At 42.2% G+C, this 19,303-nt stretch overlaps 1 protein-coding gene across 2 annotated transcripts in view; it reads left to right on the top strand.

Annotated features, from left to right (window-relative positions):
* FLT3 (fms related receptor tyrosine kinase 3) overlaps nucleotides 1–19,303 on the top strand; it is a 66,074-nt gene that overhangs the window by 22,607 nt on the left and 24,164 nt on the right. For both annotated transcript variants that reach the window (XM_069969866.1, XM_069969867.1), the window contains exons 2-9: nucleotides 3,335–3,444; nucleotides 9,621–9,823; nucleotides 10,977–11,092; nucleotides 12,475–12,586; nucleotides 13,237–13,391; nucleotides 16,826–16,953; nucleotides 17,811–17,958; nucleotides 18,087–18,255. In XM_069969866.1, the coding sequence (XP_069825967.1) occupies nucleotides 3,335–3,444; nucleotides 9,621–9,823; nucleotides 10,977–11,092; nucleotides 12,475–12,586; nucleotides 13,237–13,391; nucleotides 16,826–16,953; nucleotides 17,811–17,958; nucleotides 18,087–18,255 (1,141 nt within the window). The remainder of the gene's footprint in view (nucleotides 1–3,334; nucleotides 3,445–9,620; nucleotides 9,824–10,976; nucleotides 11,093–12,474; nucleotides 12,587–13,236; nucleotides 13,392–16,825; nucleotides 16,954–17,810; nucleotides 17,959–18,086; nucleotides 18,256–19,303) is intronic.

Raw genomic sequence — 19,303 nt, 5'->3', positions numbered from 1 at the left:
TGTAACACCACACAGCACGTTGTATTCTCTACCTGTAACACCACACAGCACGCTGTATTCTCTACCTGTAACAACACACAGCACGCTGTAGTCTCTACCTGTAACACCACACAGCGCTGTATTCTCTACCTGTAACACCACACAGCATGCTGTATTCTCTACCTGTAACACCACACAGCACCCTGTATTCTCTACCTGTAACACCACACAGCACGCTGTATTCTCTACCTGTAACGCTGATGTTGGAATAAAGTAAAGAACTTTTTGAATTTTTTCCTTTTCATTTCCACGCACATGTTATGATCAAGCATCTTTTATCTTTGAAGTTGAGCCCCACAATAAGGCTCTGATCCTCTCTGCCGTTTAGCATAATTTACTTGTGTTACTGCATCATTTTTGTGAATACGCTGCCTTACTGCAGTGACACTCCAACATGTGTGAACAAAGCCCTAATTTCTCTGCACACTTCTGCACAATTAGAGAAATCAGTGCAGCACCTGCTTCTGGCTGGTCTGAGATGGTGAATCACTCAGGGGATTGGGGGATCCAGCCAAGCCTCCTGTGACATCACGCCCTGCCCCCTGTCTGCATCATCAGCCTGTGCTCAGCAAACACACACAATGTGAGACAGAGCCATGGAAGATTTGTCTCCTGGGGGGGGGGGGGGGGGGAGCAGTGGGAGCAGGAGACAATGTGGATTGGCACAAGGGCAATTTTTTTTTCACATCCCCGATTTCTATTAGATACCTGTGTGGCAGAACCGCACAGATATGGTAATACTTTGTATAGACACATCTATGTAACTTTTAATAGAAGACAAGTTTTCCTTATCCGGAGTTCCCCTTTAAGAGCAGACAATCCTCTTGGTTAGGTGAATTTGAATTTTTAGCAGTGGTTACAGGACGGGATACCTAGAGGGGCATTGTCCAATGTGTACGTTACTCTGCAAAAAATGGATGTAAAAGCAGATGCATTTGTGTGCATCCATTTTGATCTGTTTTTCCATTGACTTTTATTATTTAAAAAAACTGAACAAAGTGCATCCATTTTTTTAAACGTACACAAAAACATGGTTGACCACATTTTTGTGTACACAAAAAAAATCAAAAGTCAAAGGAAAAACGGATCAAAACAGATGCACACAAATGCATTGTTTTTTTGCAAAAACAGATGGGAAAAAAAAAAAAAACAGATTGCAAAAACGTATTTTATTTATACACATCTACACACATATCTATACATTTTTTGACAAGTCATTGCTTGTCTTACTATTGGAGAATCTTTTAGCCATCCGACATATGGGCCATTGTTATGTAATATAACCTGAATATACACTATGCAGTATAGTAATACTATCACCTTTATGGGACATAACAAGAACCATTGGAATATTTGTTATGATATGTTATGGTACTACTAGAGCATGTCATTTTATGTTTTACGTGTGGCATAGACTTTGTTTTGAGCAGGCAGCAGGTTCCTTGGCATTATTCCCTTCCTGCCTATACCAGGCATTGACTCTTCTGCTCCACAGGAAACAGCTAGCCTCATCTGAACAGGAAAGATGAACTGCTGGAGGACAGCATGGCGGAGTGACTGTTAAAGGAGCCTGTCTAAAATAGCCTAAAATAGCATTCATGGTTACGCCTGATTTACGATGCGTGTAGCAAAAATGTTCATTATTCTCCAAAAATAAAAAAAAATTCTGCTACAAATGAGATGTTAAATAGTAACTGATGACTCATGTCTCTAAAAGAACTTCCTACTCCATCATTCTAACATGGTGTGTACTGTAAAACAGGTGGTAGGGAAACTACTACTTCCATCATGCCTGGACGGGCAAAGCTAAAGCTTTTGAAAATGTGTGGTTAATAGCAAATACTGTGGCAGAGTAATAAAGCAACTACATTTTTTTGTTGTTAAGAGAAACACTCTTCAAACTTAAAGGGGTTATCCAGCACTACAAAAACAAGGCTACTTTCCCCCCCTCTCTTGTCTCCAGTTCAGGTGTGGTTTGCAATTAAAGGGGTTATCCAGCGGTACAAAAACATGGCCACTTTTCCTCCTACTGTTGTCTCCAGTTCAGGTGCGGTTTGCAATTAAGCTCCATGTACTTCAATGGAACTGAGTTTCAAAACTCCACCCAATCTGGAGACAACAGTAGGGGGAAAGTGGCCATGTTTTTGTAGCGCTGGATAACCCCTTTAAGCTTCATTGACTTTAATGGAACTGAGTTCCAAACCCCACCCGATCTGGAGACAAGAGAGGGGGAAAGGTGGCCATGTTTTTGTAGCGCTGGATAACCCCTTGAAACTGATTCACTGGGGCTGGTTTAAAAGTACTGAAGTTCCCTGCAGCCCTCTTTCCAGCACCTTCCCTTCTCTCACTGCTTCCGAGATAAGACACTGGAACAGGATCTACTCACTTGGCCATGGCGGTGTCCTGTCTTGGCTGCTGATTGGCTAAGCGGGAAGGCTCTGCTGAGACATCTAGGGGGAGATTCGTCAAACATGGTGTAAAGTGAAACTGGCCCAGTTGCCCCTAGCAACCAATCAGATTCCACCTCTCATTCCTCACAGACTCTTTGGAAAATGAAAGGTGGAAGCTGATTGGTTGCTAGGGGCAACTGAGCCAGTTTCACTTTACACCATGTTTGATAAATCTCCCCCTTAGTCTCGATAGCAGGGAGAAGCAATAAGCAAAGGGGACCAAAAGTTGTTGGAACGGGAGCTGTGGGGGACTGAGGTAGGTATGCATTATTTATTATTTTTTACATTAGCCCCAACAACATATACTTTTTTTTTTATTAGACTGAAATACCCTAGGTTCACACTATGTAAAAACAACAGCTATGTGGAAACAACGGCCGTTATTTGTGAAACACAGACGTTGTTTTTGCACAGTGTGAACCTAGCCTTAAAGGGTTTATCCAGCGTTAGAAAAACATGGCCACTTTCCTCCAGAGACAGCATGACTCTTGTCTCCAGTTCAGGTGGTGTTTGCAATTAAGCTGCATTCACCGCAAAACCCCAACCAAGCTGGAGACAAGTGTAATGCTGTCTCTGGAAGAAAGTGGCCTTGTTTTTCTAACACTGGATAACCCCTTTAAAGGTATAGACACCTTTTCAACATTTTCTTAAATTAGTTAGTTGTTTCCTGACAGGACAGGAAGGCATAATAAACAAGGTATACTTACCAGTCCTCATGCCCCTGTAGTGCCTCTCCTGGGTGCCAATAGTGCCAATATATTGTTCCTGGGAGCATTCTCTTTGGTCAGTTGAGTCATGGTTGTTCATTGAGATTCATCCAATCTTTCATTGTCTTTTTTTTTTAGTTGCCGTCTTCCTGAGCTTATGTATGGTCACCAAACAAAGCCTCTCACCATTTCAATGCTATTTAATAAGAAATCCTGTAGAGAAGGAGGACATTGGATGTGGATTAAAGGTTGGTGTTATTTTCTGTTTAATTCAGAATCAAAAATTAAAACACCCAATCGTCCTTTTGAGACCAAGTTAACTAGGCATGCTCTGTAACCTGTGCTGGGAGGGGAGGACGGGAGCTGTGACCATCACCTAATGTGAATGGCCTGATCCCATCTTATCTAAATACTGTCGTCACCTTTTGCTGCAATCCTGTCTGATGATTAGGAGGAGACTGCTGAATGATTTTCTGTACAGAAAAGAAAGTGCTAGCTTATTATTAGGCTTAGTAGCCAGAACGAAAAGTGCAGGAAATCAGAACTATTTTATAACATAGATACAAAACATCACCAGTTTCTAAAAATATCCTTAGGCTGTGTTTTCACATTGCAGTAGTGCATCAATGAATTGCAGTACTGGATTATTTCATTCGGTCCTACCATATTTCTGTGAAGACGCTGCAAGACATTACTGCAATAAAACTCCATGTATGAACACAACCCTAGTGTAAAAACTTGATTGAAGTAATTGGTCTTTTTCTGATGATTGTATATACAGTCATGGCCAAAAGTTTTGAGAATGACACAAATATTATATTTTCATATGATCTGCTGCCCTCTGGTTTTTATGTGTGTTTGTCAGATGTTTTTATTACATACAGAAATATATTTGCAATCATATTATGAGTAACAAAAGCTTATATTGAATGAGTTAGAATGAGTTAATGCAGCAAGTCAATATTTGCAGTGTTGACCCTTCTTCTTCAGGACCTCTGCAATTCTCCCTGGCATGCTCTCAATCAACTTCTGGACCAAATCCTGACTGATAGCAGTCCATTCTTGCACAATCAATGCGTGCATTTTGTCAGAATTTGTTGTTTTTTGTTTGTCCACCCGTCTCTTGATGATTGACCACGAGTTCTCAATGGGATTAAGGTCTGGGGAGTTTCCAGGCCATAGAACCAAAATCTCTATGTTTTGTTCCCTGAGCCATTTAGTTATCACCTTTGCTTTATGGCAAGGTGCTCCATCATGCTGGAAAAGGCATTGTTGATCGCTAAACTGCTCTTGGACGGTTGGGAGAAGTTGCTCTTGGAGGACATTCTGGTACCATTCTTTATTCATGGCTGTGTTTTTAGGCAAGACTGCGAGAGAGCCTATTCCCTTGGCTGAGAAGCAACCCCACACATGAATGGTTCCAGGATGCTTTATAGTTGGCATGAGACAAGACTGGTGGTAGCGCTCACCTCGTCTTCTCCGAATAAGCTGTTTTCCAGATGTCCCAAACAATCGGAAAGGGGATTCATCAGAGAAAATGACTTTACCCCAGTCCTCAGCAGTCCACTCCCTGTACCTTTTGCAGAATATCAGCCTGTCCCTGATGTTTTTTCTGGAGAGAAGTGGCTTCTTTGCTGCCCTCCGTGAGACCAGGCCTTGCTCCAAGAGTCTCCGCCTCACAGTGAGTGCAGATGCACTCACCAGTAGTGGATTATAATAGGGGCGTTTCAGACGGCAGCCCGGGGCCCTGAGCTCCTGGGGGGCCCATGACCACCCAAAAAGACTTATACTTTCAGTGGTGTATTGTCTCCTGGCTACACTTCCGCCATGATTTGCAAAAATCACAGTTTTTTTTAATGGCAATTTTGCACAAATCAGGACATCATGACATTATCTGTCCTGTACTATGAACGCCAAGCTAGTGCTGCCATAGTTAAAGGGGGGTGGGGGGGCCCAGGCTTGGTGAACAGCCTGGGGCCTATGGTAAAGTTAATCTGCCCCTGGCACTCACACCTGCCTGCTGCCAATCCTGAGCAAGCTCTGCACTGCTGGTAGCCCGATCCCGCAACTGAAACACTTTTAAGAGACGGTCCTGGTGCTTGCTGGTCTTTCTTGGGCGCCCTGGAGCCTTTTTGGCAACAATGGAACCTCCCTCCTTGAAGTTCTTGATGATGCGATAGATTGTTGACTGAGGTGCAATCTTTTTAGCTGCGATACTTCTCCCTGTTAGGCCATTTTTGTGCAGGGCAATGATGACTGCACATGTTTCTTTAGAGATAACCATGGTTAACAGAAGAGAAACAACGATGCCAAGCACCAGCCTCCTTTTAAAGTGTCCAGTGGTGTCATTCTTACTTAATCATGACAGATTGATCTCCAGCCCTGTCCTCATCAACACCCACACCTGTGTTAATGGAGCAATCACTGAAATGATGTTAGCTGGTCCTTTTAAGGCAGCGCTGCAATGATGTTGAAATGTGTTTTGGGGGATAAAGTTCATTTTCTAGGCAAATATTGACTTTGCAAGTAATTGCTGTTAAGCTGATCACTCTTTATAACATTCTGGAGTATATGCAAATTGCCATTTTAAAAACTGAAGCAGTAGACTTTGTAAAAAAATAATATTTGTATCAGTCTCAAAACTTTTGGCCATGACTGTAGTATCTGCAGTTTCAGGTAACTTTTCAGAATAAGCTGCATATGAGGAGTAATTATTTCTGACCAAACTTGCATATGGTATTTTTTATCTAGGCTTTGGCCATCAATTCTAATGTTCAGTTATCTCTGAGCTAATGGGTGAAAATTAGCTGCTATGATGTCTTCCATACACCACACACATACACACACACACACACACACACACACACACACATACACGCTCCCTTGTATCTCTATAGAACACCCTCAAAGGCAGCAACATGGAGGACATTATGAAGCAGTGTTGAGCAGTATACACTGGGAGTCAAGCCTTGTGGTGATCTGTAACACATACTACAAGCTTCAGCCCTCTCTTGCCATCTCTCTCCAATCACAAAGAGGCATTTTTCTCTGGCATGATATAGTTTAAAGTTTCTTACATTCACTTTGATTGATTCAAGGTTTGTTGAAAGCGTTGGATTCTGTTTAAAAATAAATCTCTTTATCAATAATCAATGGGCAACAGGATGAGGATCATAAAGATCACGGGTTCCAATCTCCAATGTATCTGTTAAATCTGGTGACTGAGCTGCCGGGGAATCTGATTGTGGAGAATCTGAAAGTGACCTTTAAATGCATCTGATAAATTAGAAAATCTGTACTGGTTTGTGAAGGATGTAGAGACATAATAATAGATATAGATAGTGAGTATGCACCAGGCAGAAATCTCTGAGCTCATCAACCAGAAGTGATCAAGGATTATAAAGTAAACCCAACAATTATTTATCTCCCCAATCATAAAACGATGGTGACTATTTCTGCCTCCCAAACCCTCAAAGGCATATAGAGACCAGGAGATACTGCACACATATGCGATGCTGCCTGCTATATGTAGACCCGTGCCATATGTATGTGGTCTGTGTGTGTGCAGAATACTTCCTGTGCCTGATATACCTGAAAACACTAATTTGGAAAGCAGAACTGTGACAACCACAAAGAGCTGAACACCGTTGCAGAGGCCATGAAGGAACTTGTTCAGGGGGGATAGCATGACAATATGGTTTACAGACCAATAACCAATGTTTCTATAGGGAACTAAGCAAAAAAAAAGAGCTATTTCTGTTGGCACCTATTTATTATCGTGGTTTATAGTTGGAGCTACAGCAATTTTTTGTGTTATCCACATCTAACTTTTTAAATATCATATTGATAAAATGTATTAAAGGAGAAGTCCGGAGAAAATTTTTATTAAAGTATTGTATTGCCCCACAAAAGTTATACAAATCACCAATATACACTTATTATGGGAAATGCTTATAAAGTGCTTTTTTTCCTTGCACTTACTGCTGCATCAAGGCTTCACTTCCTGGATAACATGGTGATGTCACTTCCTGGATAACATGGTGATGTCACGACCCGACTCCCAGAGCTGTGCAGGCTTTGGCTGCTGGAGAGGATGATGGCAGAGGGATGCTCAGTGTCCCTCCAGTGCCCTGTGTCCCTCAGTGTCCCTTTGCCATCATCTTCTCCAGCAGCCACAGCCCGCATAGCTCTGGGAGTCGGGTCGTGACATCACCATGTTATCCAGGAAGTGACATCACCATGTTATCCAGGAAGTGACATCACTATGTTATCCAGAAAGTGAGGCCTTGATGCAGTAGTAAGTGCAGGGTAAAAAAGCACTTTATGTGCATTTTCAATAATAAGTGTATATTGGTGATTTGTATTACTTTTGGGGGACAATAAAATATTTTAATAAGAATTTTCACCGGACTTCTTCTTTAAATCCCCCTCCAGTTCTTTAAAAGGAATTTGTTGTCTCTATATTATGCCTAGAGCCGCAGACATGACTATATAGCTGATAGGGAGATAAAGCAAATCATATGTGTCTTTTTGTCATTTGCAAAGTTATAAAATCATGTTTTCCTTCAAGTTGAAGAGTTGGCAATAAATTGACAACTGGGTGTTACAATACCCTTTATCAAAGGGGTGTGTCCTTACACTCTTAATTGTCAGCAGTAATTGGACAGTTTAAGACTTTTAAAAGGGGAATGATAACACTGAGTTGTCAATTTATTTATATTCCAGGAGGATTAACAGGAAATGGCAGAACAGAGTGCTAAAATGATACAGAATTGTATCAGGCATTGTAAACATTGTAAATAAGCTTTGCACTAAAATCAGTGGGGGACCTAGAGACAATGCAGGAAGACATCGGGGATTGTGGGGAGTTAAACACATCTTCTTTGTTATTTTCTACATAGCATACATGCTAGCAGCCAGACTGCTCCTCATGTTTTGCTCCGCTATTCCGTGTTGTAGCAGTGGGCAGTGTTTCACTCTCTGGCCGATTAGCATAGGTGAAGTGTGTTCACTGATTGTTGACTGACAGCTGACTCACCAGTCAGCTGTCGGTATCTGGGCAAGACAGCCCCAATCACGCCTGTGGCTGGGACTCCAGGCTCCATAAGTATCCTCACTTGTCTCATGTTCCTTGCCTGCAATAGTGCCTAGTTTGACTAGTGTTACTTGACTAAGCGTTTCCCTGCATTTAGATTCTAGTTACCTGACTTCTGCTATTGGTTTCTGACTTGGACTTCTGACTTCCCCTTCATTGTGTTTTGTATTGTCTTCTTCTGTTAAGTGTTGCATTTAGTGAGATCAGGGACTGCCGTCCAGTTGTCCGTTGCTATTTAGGGCATCTTAGGCAAGTAGGTAGGGACAACGGGGCGGGTGCCAGCTTTAGGACTTACCTGTCCTTGTGTCTCCCTGTCCCTATCCTAACAGCTGCACAGACAATGCTAACAGCGTCCATGCAGCGCTTGCTGCACAATTTATCGAGTTGTCTGATGGGCTCTGTAAATCTCCATTCACACGGAGTAAAACTGGCATTATGAATATGTTAATTCTTCAGCGCAGAGAGAGGAGGCGCGCGAGCCTCCAATAGACTGCCATTATGACACGAAGGCTGGCGGGATTGCGCAGCTGAGAATTCCGCTGCGGAATTCCAACAGTTTTACTTCGTGTGAATGGAGCCTTAGTGAGCGTGCTCACTTGCTCTGCTCATTGGACTGTATAATATGGCCCTTACAGTGGGTCTCACAGTTTTGTTGGGTTTCTTATGCTACGTTTACACGGAACGATAATTCGCCCGATCGTACGATTAACAATGTCGAAGTAACAATGTGTTTTTCATAACGATCAGGGTTTAGACGGTACAATATATCGTACAGAAAATACGTTTTGCGATCGCTTAAGCCCATCTCACACATAGGGTCAATCAGTGAACGACTGTTTACACGGAACAATCTGCAAATTTTTTGCAAACGATCAACGACGATTTGAGAACTTGTTGAAAGATCAAAATGAACGATTTATCATTCGTCGCTTGATCGTTTGCAGCGTTTACACATACCATTATTGTTCGAATTTGATCGTTATCGTGCAAATTCGCGCAATAATCGTTCCGTGTAAACACAGCATAAGTTTACATAATTATTGCCTAGTTGATTATGTGGAATTGGTAATTTTGCCTAAATTGACTGTCTGGGTTCTGCCATGTGATCAGCATTACCCGGCTTCATCACTGGTGTTTTTCTTGTTATAAATTATCTGATTAAGCCTGGTAATGCTGATCACATGGTAAAGCCCAGACAGGAGTATCAATCAGCTGGTACTCAATTATTCATAAATTACTGCCACCCTGTATTTATTGTCAACGATCTTGTAAAAAATATTATTATTATTTTTATTATTACTAATAATAATAATATATCTTATCTTACAGAATTCCTCTTTTTTTGACAAAGCTACAGACTTGAACTGCTCATGGATGTCACATAACATTTACAAGGCAGCTATGACGGTGGAAGTGAATATTTTTGAGTCAATAAAGTTAAAAGTAATTCAGAACATAAACCAGACGGTGTCATTTTTCTGGTTGCTGAAGAAGAACAATATCTCTCATTTTGTGAATTGTTCTGAGAACAGGTAAAGTGGATGATTGCTAGGTAGTCTATGTTTCACAACCAGTCTCTCTTAAAGTAGTATTATAACGATATAGCAATATTTTAGCTCTTTAAGAGATTGCAAAACCTCCTTAAAGAGTCACTGTCATTAAAAGTAACTTTTCATATGTCATCAGGCATGTCAAAAGTGATTGATCATACTGGGTCTCAGGAGATATAGCGGGTAAGAGTGTGGTAGTAGCACCATCCACTCCCCAGGCACTTGCTAATTAGCCGATCAAAGCATGCGGCCGGAGAGTGAATGGCACTACTGCCACGCTCTCTCCCCAGCTATATCTCCTTATTAGTGCTGAGACCCGCTGCAATCAACAATTTTTGACATGCCTGATGACATATGAAAAGTTATTTTTAATGACAGGTACTCTTTAGCAGTTTCCCTGAGGTCAGGTGAGGGTAATGGCCAAGGCCTCAGAAGTTTGGCCCAAGCAGAACTCGAGGTTGAGATTGCAAGAATCCTATTCTCCTGCATATTAGGAGAACTGCTAAACAGAATGATGCAAGTAATACACTGATCTGTTCTGCATTTCTGTCACTAGTTTATGCTGCCCTTATTTAAAGCAGCATAAACCTAGTGACAGATTCCCTTTAAGTACCTACAATAAAAGTTCTATTTTAGGGGAGGTTTCTGTAGGGGGCATTGAACCCTGGGCCGCTGTGCCTGAGGATTTAGTTCTATATGATTAGGTGTAACCCGGATCTGCCTCTGAGAGAGGTTTGTGTCTGTAATAACACGCCAAACCTGAGGACAGGGATGGTGCTGTTTTTGCAAGAAAGTATCTGTGCTTTTTATAATCTGGTTAACGTGTGCATCAAACCTTGTGCAAAATGTCATAGACCAAGTTCATACCCTGCATTGTGTAATGCGGGACCCTAGCCATAACTGTTATATGGAGAGTTTGTAGAAGTGATTGACTAGTTATTGCTACATGGAGGTAAATATACTATTGGTTTTAGCAGCTGGTGCAATGAAAACATTGTCTGATAATGCAAGTTTCTGGGATCTTTGTTGCTTATAGAGCATTGTGATGGATATTCATCACTACAGGCAGTAAAGCACTATATAATACATATTGCAATTATTGACAGACATAATATATTTCCTTATTTTATTACAGTAGCCATATTTGTTTGGAACTGGTAAGAGCCACTGGAAAACAAGCTGGAATATATGAGCTTTACATACAAAGTGAAAACTGCAACCACTCCATATACTTTGAAGTGAAAATAAGAAGTAAGTAAATTAAAGGGGTATTCCACTCAGGTAAAATACATGTTAAATCATTCCCCCTTCTATGTTATTACCTTTTCAGTATCCTTCCCCCAGTTTTGAGCTGCTGCTTTCTGCTGAAGACAAATAAAAATTCTGTGTGAGCTGTTCTCTCCATCTCCCCCTTCTCCCCCCTCCCTTTTGAGACAGTATAAACATATAAACATGCCCTCCAGGCAACACAGAGTGCAGAATCAGCTTGCCAGGGAATTGTTTACATGAGCCATCTCAGAAGGGAGGGGGAGGATGGAGAGATGGAGAGAACAGCTAACACCACACCCTTTTTCTGTATCTTCAGCAGAAAGCAGCGGCTCAGAACTGGGGTAAGGAGACTGAATAGATAATAATAGGTATGGAATAAATTGTTAATCTCCGGGAGAATGATTCATATTTATTTTACCTGGGCAGAATACCCCTATTGGGAAATCACTAGATTATCTGACAGATTATCTGCCAAAGATGTGGAGCCAAAGCCAGAAACAGACTATAAACAGAGATCAGGTCAGAAAGAAAAGCCTGAGATTTCTCCTCTTTTCAAGTCCATTCTTGGCTTTGGCAGATAATCTTTCTGTGTAAATGGACCCTAAGCTTGCTTTCTTTACGCTGTTCTATGGTTCTATCAGCTGGCACACTTGCACATTTCTGACTACTCGTACAATTGGCATTGTTGTTGAACACCAGCAACTGCTCTGTTATCTTATCTGTAGGTTTGTGAACCAGGCAATCAGATATGTCACCGATATCAGCTGGTTAGCAAGTAAGATGCCAAGCAGTCTGTATGTGGGATGTGCCACCCAGGTGATCGTTAGATTGGCCAAGCAGCCCATATAGGATAGCAGCGGTCAGCAACGCTCAGCCGACATCGATCTTTGCCTTCTATTACACGGGCCGATTATCGTTCTGTGTAATAGGACCTTCATTCTTGGATAGGGCATGTGTTAGGAGAAAAAAAAACTTGCACTTATCCAGTTGCTTATTAAAAACTACAGAAATTTATAGCGATATTTTCTTTTCTCCTCCCTATTAGAGATAAGCGAATTTACAGTAAGTTCAGGTATACATGAACACAATTGCCTGGCATTTCACTCTCAATGGCTGGAGAAGATGGATGCAGTCATAGGGTTCCCTGGAATACATGGATACAGCCATATTCATGCATATTTTCCAAGCAGCCCTATGGCTGCATGCTTCATCTCCAGCCACCCCGTGTCAAGTGCTGAGTAATCAGAGTTTGCTTGAACCCCAACTTGCTGTAAGTTCCCTTCTCTCTACTCCAATCCCAGCTTCATGGTTATTTCATTTTGCGCAAATTGAACAAGTCACTTATGATTTATGCTCATTTTCAGGCAAGCCTAAAAAACCTTATTTTACACTTGGCTCAGACGATATGAGCTGCTTGTCAGAGGGATATCCTAAGCCTGTTGTATATTGGATGTCATGCAGTTCACCTGATGGCAGGTATGAGTAGATGTCGTAAAACGTGTCACTAATGTTCAGTATTTTCACCAAAAATTATCGGGGGGAGCCAAAGCAATCATAAATTCATCCTTTTCTGTGTTTTTGTTGAGGGCCTCAATATTTTAAAATACCTCTACAGACATTTTGACACCAAAAGACGCAAATATTGTTCATGATTATCATTTACGGCTGTCATTACCAATAGACAAAGACAGCTGTCATTTTTCCGTTGTGGCAGCATATGTTCCTGCAATGTAATTTTTTGGCTTTTTTTACATCCGTCTTTCTGGAAGGACGTCATTTTGTGCCAAAACATGGTTGCTTTATGCAAATCGCGGCTGTAATTTGCCTATTACGGCCGTGCCACCAAAAAGTCGAACGTAAAACTGCCGAAAGAAGAAGTTGTTGGAACATAGCCTAAATTATTCTTCAAAAACATTTGGAATTTTCATAGACATTTATCTTCATTGATCTTATATAAACTCTTTTTCACCATATCCTTCTAATTCATTACATGAATCCATATTGATCATATTGGTTGGTTCTGTGAACTCACTTTAATAACTGGAAACATAAAATCCCTTTTGTAATACAGCGTTGCTTTACTCTGCCCTATATCAATCACCTAATATATTAATCACCTAATGTAGTTGCACCAAGAAGACCAACCCCACTCCAGAGCCCAATAATGATGGAGACGCCCAGGTGGGAAGCACATTGTCATTAACGGAGCTGATGGAGAAGAACATAAGCTGTTGTGCAGTTAATGCTCTTGGGACAGAATGCAGCCAGCTGTATACCATTGGTAAGATACTACAGTGTGCGTGTTATATGCTCAATAGTGTAATGTGCTCACTGCCCCCAATGTCACTAGAGGGCATCGATTAGGGTGTCAGACCAAGACAGGGAGAGGGGGACTTAACAGCCTAGAAGCCCCACCTCACTGACACTGTCCACCAATGAAAATAGTGTTTTGTATCTAAAAGAAGACATGGACACTTTTTATAAAAGTATTTTTGCAATGTAAAGCATACAATCCTGTAGATGGTGTGGAGAACAGCAACTATACAGTAGTAAGGGGGTGACAGTATCACTTTAAATATTTGCCTCATCAAGCACATTGAAGTGGCTGCTGGACTGGGCTCATTTATTAAAAGCAGGAAACTCCGCCCACTAGCTGCTGATTGGCAGATATCTATCCATGCTGTGTATAGGCAGTCAACTGTCAATCAGCAGCTGGAGAGCATGGGGAGGGGTGTGGCAAGAATCCTATTCTCCTGCATATTAGGAGAACGGCTGAACAGAATGATGTAAGTATTACACCTATCTGTTCAGCATTTCTGTCAGTAGTTCATGATGCCCTCATTTAGGCACCATAAACCTAGTGACAGATTCTGTTTAGCCCCTTCCCGCACGAGGGCGTAACTGTACGTCCTCGCGCGGGTGGGGGAGTTTAGAGCGGGGCCGTGCGGTGACCCCACTATGAACTGCCACGGTCTGTGGGTGCGGCCTGCTAATAAGGTAATAAGATACAGCTGTCAAAGTTGACAGCTGAATCTGAAGACTTACTGCAGTCGTTCCCTGGTGGTCTAGTGGGGAGATCGCATGCCCCCCCCATCCGTGACGTTGTCAGGGAGGTGCCGGCTGGGGTCTGCGCCGTAATGGTGCTGATCCCGGCTCGGCATTCGGTTGCTTCCGGCTGCAGCAGCCAAAAGCAATAGAACACTGATCTCATCAATCTATGCTGTATAACTATACAGCATAGATCTCTATGAAAGATCAGTGGGTATATATTAGAAGTCCCCCAGGGGGGATTCTAGTATATGTATAAAAAACAAGTGTTATTATTAAAGGACAACTCCGGCGAAAAATTTTTTGGGCTTATTTAACACACATTACAAAGTTATATAACTTTGTAATGTGGTTAAATACCCGGTCTGGCCCCCTTCCCCCACTTTCCGACCCCCGACCCCCCACCCCGGAAGTTAAAGAATGTATACATTACCTATTACTGTCGTCACGGTCCTCTTCTCTGGTGTCGGGTGACGTCAGAGCTGGGGGGCGGTCCGGGTCTTCTTCCTCTTTGGCGTCTTCATTGAGAGTGAATGGGAGAGAAAAGGCTGCTGGTGCACATGCGCACCAGCAGCCTTTTCATTGGCTGGAGCGCATCACATGGCTTCCAGCTTGCTCAGCCCTGATTGGCTGAGCTTGCTGGAAGCCATGTGATGCGCTCCAGCCAATGAAAAGGCTGCCGGTGCGCAAGCGCACTGGCAGCCTTTTCCATCCCCTGGACCCGGAAGTCAGAGACATCGCTGGACGGTGGAGGCAGGTGACGGTGAGGCGGACGGCGGGCGAATGGAGTGGCGATCGTCACTGGAGGGATGGTGAGTATGGTGTCTGTGTGTGTCTGTGTATTTTTTTTGGGGGGGGGTCCCGCCGGAGTTGTCCTTTAAGAAAAAGCCCCTCCCCTAATAAAAGTTTGAATCACCCCTCTTTTCCCATGTTATAAATACAAATAAATAAATAAACATGTTTAGTATCGCCGCGTGCATAATCGCCCAAACTATTAATTTATCACATTCCTGATCTTACACGGTAGACAGTGTAAGCGCAAAAAATCCCAAAGTGCATCAAATCCAGAAAAATTGTAATAAAAAGCGATCAAAAAAATAGTATGTGCACAATCGAGGTACGGATAGAAAGAACACATCATGGCGCAAAAAATGACACCTCACACAGCCCCATAGACCAAAGGATAAAAGCGCTATAAGCCTGGGAATGGAGCGATTTTAAAGGGGTTATCCAGCGCTGCAAAAACATGGCCACTTTTCCCCCCTCTCTTGTCTCCAGTTCAGGCGCGGTTTGCAATTAAGCTCCATTTACTTCAATGGAACTGAGTTTCAAAACCCCGCCCAAACTAGAGACAACAGTAGGGGGAAAGTGGCCATGTTTTTGTAGCGCTGGATAACCCCTTTAAGGAACATATACAGTTTTTGTTAACAATGGTTTGAAATTTTTACAAGCCATCAGATAAAATAAAAGTTATACATGTTACATATCATTTTAATTGTACCGACTTGAGGAACATATATAACAAGTCAGTTTTTCCATAGTACACACGGCGTAAAAACAACTCCCCCCCCCCCCAAAGAAAAAGAATTGCGTTTTCAATTTTACTGCGCATATAATTTTTTTCTAGTTTTGCAGCATATTTTATGCAAAAATTCAGCCTGTCATTGCAAAGTACAATTAGTGACGCAAAAAATAAGGGCTCGTGTGGGTCTGTAGGTGTAAAAATGCAACTGCTATGGCCTTTTAAGCACAAGGAGGAAAAACGAAAACGCAAAAACGAAAATTAGCCCGGTCCAGAAAGGGTTAAAGAAGCTCTCCAGTCCTTGTCACTAGTATTAAAGCGTCATCTATTTTATTACAGTGCAGCTGCTTTCATGCATTTCATTACTGTAACTAGGTAATGTGATCACCAATCTGACCTACAGAAAATCACAGTGCTTAAAAGGGTACTCCCTCTCATCCCTGGGGTGCTATTTCTCTTTGTCAATGAGTGTAGATAGCTTTTAACTTATGTTGTGCACATAGTCGCGTGATTGTTCTAAATATTTTCTACAATGAATGTTTTATGATTCATACATGAACATATTCAATAGATAAAACCTAATGTAAAACTACAACAGTAACTGGATATAAGTCTTGCAACCTGCACAAATAACATCACATGGCATCCTGTTTATTGGTCATAGAAGCCTTAAAGGCCCTATTCCACGGAACGATTATCGTCCGTATTTGGCCGATATCGGCCGCTACGGACGATAATCGTCCCGTGGAATAGAGTGCAACGATCAGCCGACATCGTTCATGTCGGCTGATCGTTGCAGTCGCTTGTTTTTCAACATGTTGAAAAACATGCGACTGATACAGCAACGATCTTCTGCCGTCGCTCTGTTGAATAGGAGCATCGGCAGCAGACGCTGCTGTATCCTATGGGCTGCCCGGACGATCAGCGATTACCCGGGCAGCCCCCCCGCAGGTCCCTGCCGTACTCACCCGCTCGCTGCTGGCGCGTTGAATAGCAGCGGCAGCGAGTGGAAAATGAGGAGCAAACAAGCGCTGACGGCTGACAACGACCCGTGAAATAAGGCTTTTAGATATGATATCTAGGAATCTCACTGTTGTCAGCAGATAAAGCCTCAGTTAACCTTTACTTATTGAATCTTTTTTAAGATCTGCAATCTGAAAAATCTCATCCTGGAATACTCCTTAAGACTGGAGAAGCCTTGGTAATAAGGTGTTGGGCATGGCACTTATCATATAACTATAGCATCCAGTGGGAAGCTGAAAGCCTAAAACCGGTAAGATTATACTGTAAATAGATCCCGTCTTTTCTGCTTCTCATCACATTTGCGTCAAAGTTTTACTTTGCATTTTTTTTTTATTTAAAGGAAGAAGAATTAAAAGAGAATACCGGCCATTTGAAAAAATTTACAGCTGGCCGGGGCAGGGGAGAATATGACAATCAGCCATTACTTACCTCTCCCTCCTGCCCACAAAGTGCCAGTTCACAGGCTCCGGGACCCCAAATGACGTCATGATTCAAGGGAAAATGCTCATCCTAGCTGATGGATTGCACTCTCAGCTAATCAGTGACTGCAGTGGTGTCCCGCCCCTAGTCACTAATTGGCTGAGCGGGCAGTCCATTAACTGGGTCATGATGTTGACTGTGCAGGAGATCCCAGAGCCTGGCAGGGGTCCCAGAGCAGCGATCCAGCACTGGAGAGGCATAGGGGGGTGAGATGTGAAATTTTTCAAATGGCTGGACTCCTTTAAAGAATTGGATCTCAAACTCTTAAGCTATAATAGTGGTAATAACAATGACACACTCCTCTTACTCCTGTCATAAAAATTGACTAGGTCACGAATGCTGAAGATAGTTCAGGAGAGGACCGTTCCACTGATGGATTTTAATCTGAACAAGACAGAGCAGGCTGTACTATATATGAAAAGATGGTGCAGGAGAGAAAAAGGGGGAAAAATATATAAAGAAAAACTGAGAAAATGTTTATATAATGTTTGACTAAGTACAAGGCAATAATAAAAAATACATTCCAAAGTATTCATGGACTAAAAAGATATGGCCAAACCCAGTACTGGAATGTTATTCTCAGAATAATACAGCAAATAATACTAATTTACTATTATTACATTGTAGATGGTGTCCTATGGAAGAAGCACATACCCATTTGACAACAGTGATATGGTCAGAGTGTTATTTGCTTCATTTCATGGAGGAATCAGCAGTAACATCACGTGTACTTCAACCGCACATCCGCCCAAGTCGGAAAGCCTTACAGTAATAGGTAGGAATGCTTAAAGCGTTACTGAGACTGTAAAAATAACTTTTGAACACAAACCCAACATCCCCTGCCCCTTGCTCCATTTATGTGACTCTTGTTCTTAAAAGACTTATGTTTCTCTCTCCTTGTAGATGGTGGATTTATCAATATGAACACTTCCCGTGTAGAACACGACATAGACCAAAAGCAAGACTTTTGCCTTGTTGCGGAGTTTACAGCCTATCCGGCTGCGAGGTGTGCGTGGGTTCACAATGCAAATGTCTCTCCATGTTCTATTGTCACCGATGAAAATGGACAAAGGTATTGCTGTATATGCTTGAATTTATTTTTTCACCTACAGAGGTTTTTTTTTTTTGCAACACTATTTGTAATTTGTAATGACACGCTTACTTTTTACATAAAATGAGGAAAAAAAGCAATTTTATCTTTTTACACATTTTTATTGTCCTCCTAGGGGACTATTATGAGCAATACACCGATTAATCATAGGGATTAATGCAGTACATATGTACTGCATTACTTCATGATTCGGCACTTGATTGCTACAGGCTGCTGAAGGGATGGATTTTTTACTTATGAGGGTGCGTTCACACCTACAGGATCTGCAGCAGATCTGCAGCAGATTTGATGCTGTGTTCAGTTATTTAAATGAAATCTGCTGCAGAAAATCAGCTGCAGATCCTGTAGGTGTAAACGCACCATTAAAAAGCATTTTTATGTTGTTCACACATTTGTTCACACATGGGGACTATTGGGAGCAATACACTGATTGCTCATAGGGATCAATGCAGTATATATGTCTTGCATTGATTCATGATTCGGCATTGTGTTTGGCATTGCCTGTCAGGCAGTTTGGGTGACCTAGCAGAGGCTTGGGCAGCCTGCAGGAAGCATTAGCTGCCTGTAGAACAGGGAGAGGATTTGGGCCACTGTGAAACTAATGCACAGTTAGTGGCACAGTGGCCCAAATCAGCTCTCTGTTCTACAGGCAGCCCAGGTCCCTGCTAGGTCACCCAAACTGCCTGACATAGGCAATTGCTACAGGCTGGGGACTTTTAAATATTTTTGACAGCAGCATCTAAATTGGTAAATAGCAGGCACAGAGAATCGTTCAGTGCTGTCTATGAGCAGTGGCCCCTGACTGCTGATACTAGCCGTGAGGCTCAATGTATAGAGTGGGCCCAAGTCCTGAGCCTGCTCTATACAATGTTGCCGGCAACAGGCCATCAACTTGTTAAAAAAAAGTCATTCCTCAGGCAAAGGGAGGCTAAGCTATGAGCTTCATTTATTGTCTCAGTTCCCAGCAACATCCTTATCATCACAGACAGAACAGAAAAACTCAGCTTAG

Source organism: Dendropsophus ebraccatus, chromosome 5, assembly GCF_027789765.1.
Source record: "Dendropsophus ebraccatus isolate aDenEbr1 chromosome 5, aDenEbr1.pat, whole genome shotgun sequence".
Lineage (NCBI taxonomy): Eukaryota > Metazoa > Chordata > Amphibia > Anura > Hylidae > Dendropsophus > Dendropsophus ebraccatus.
This window is presented reverse-complemented; position numbering and strand designations above follow the sequence as displayed.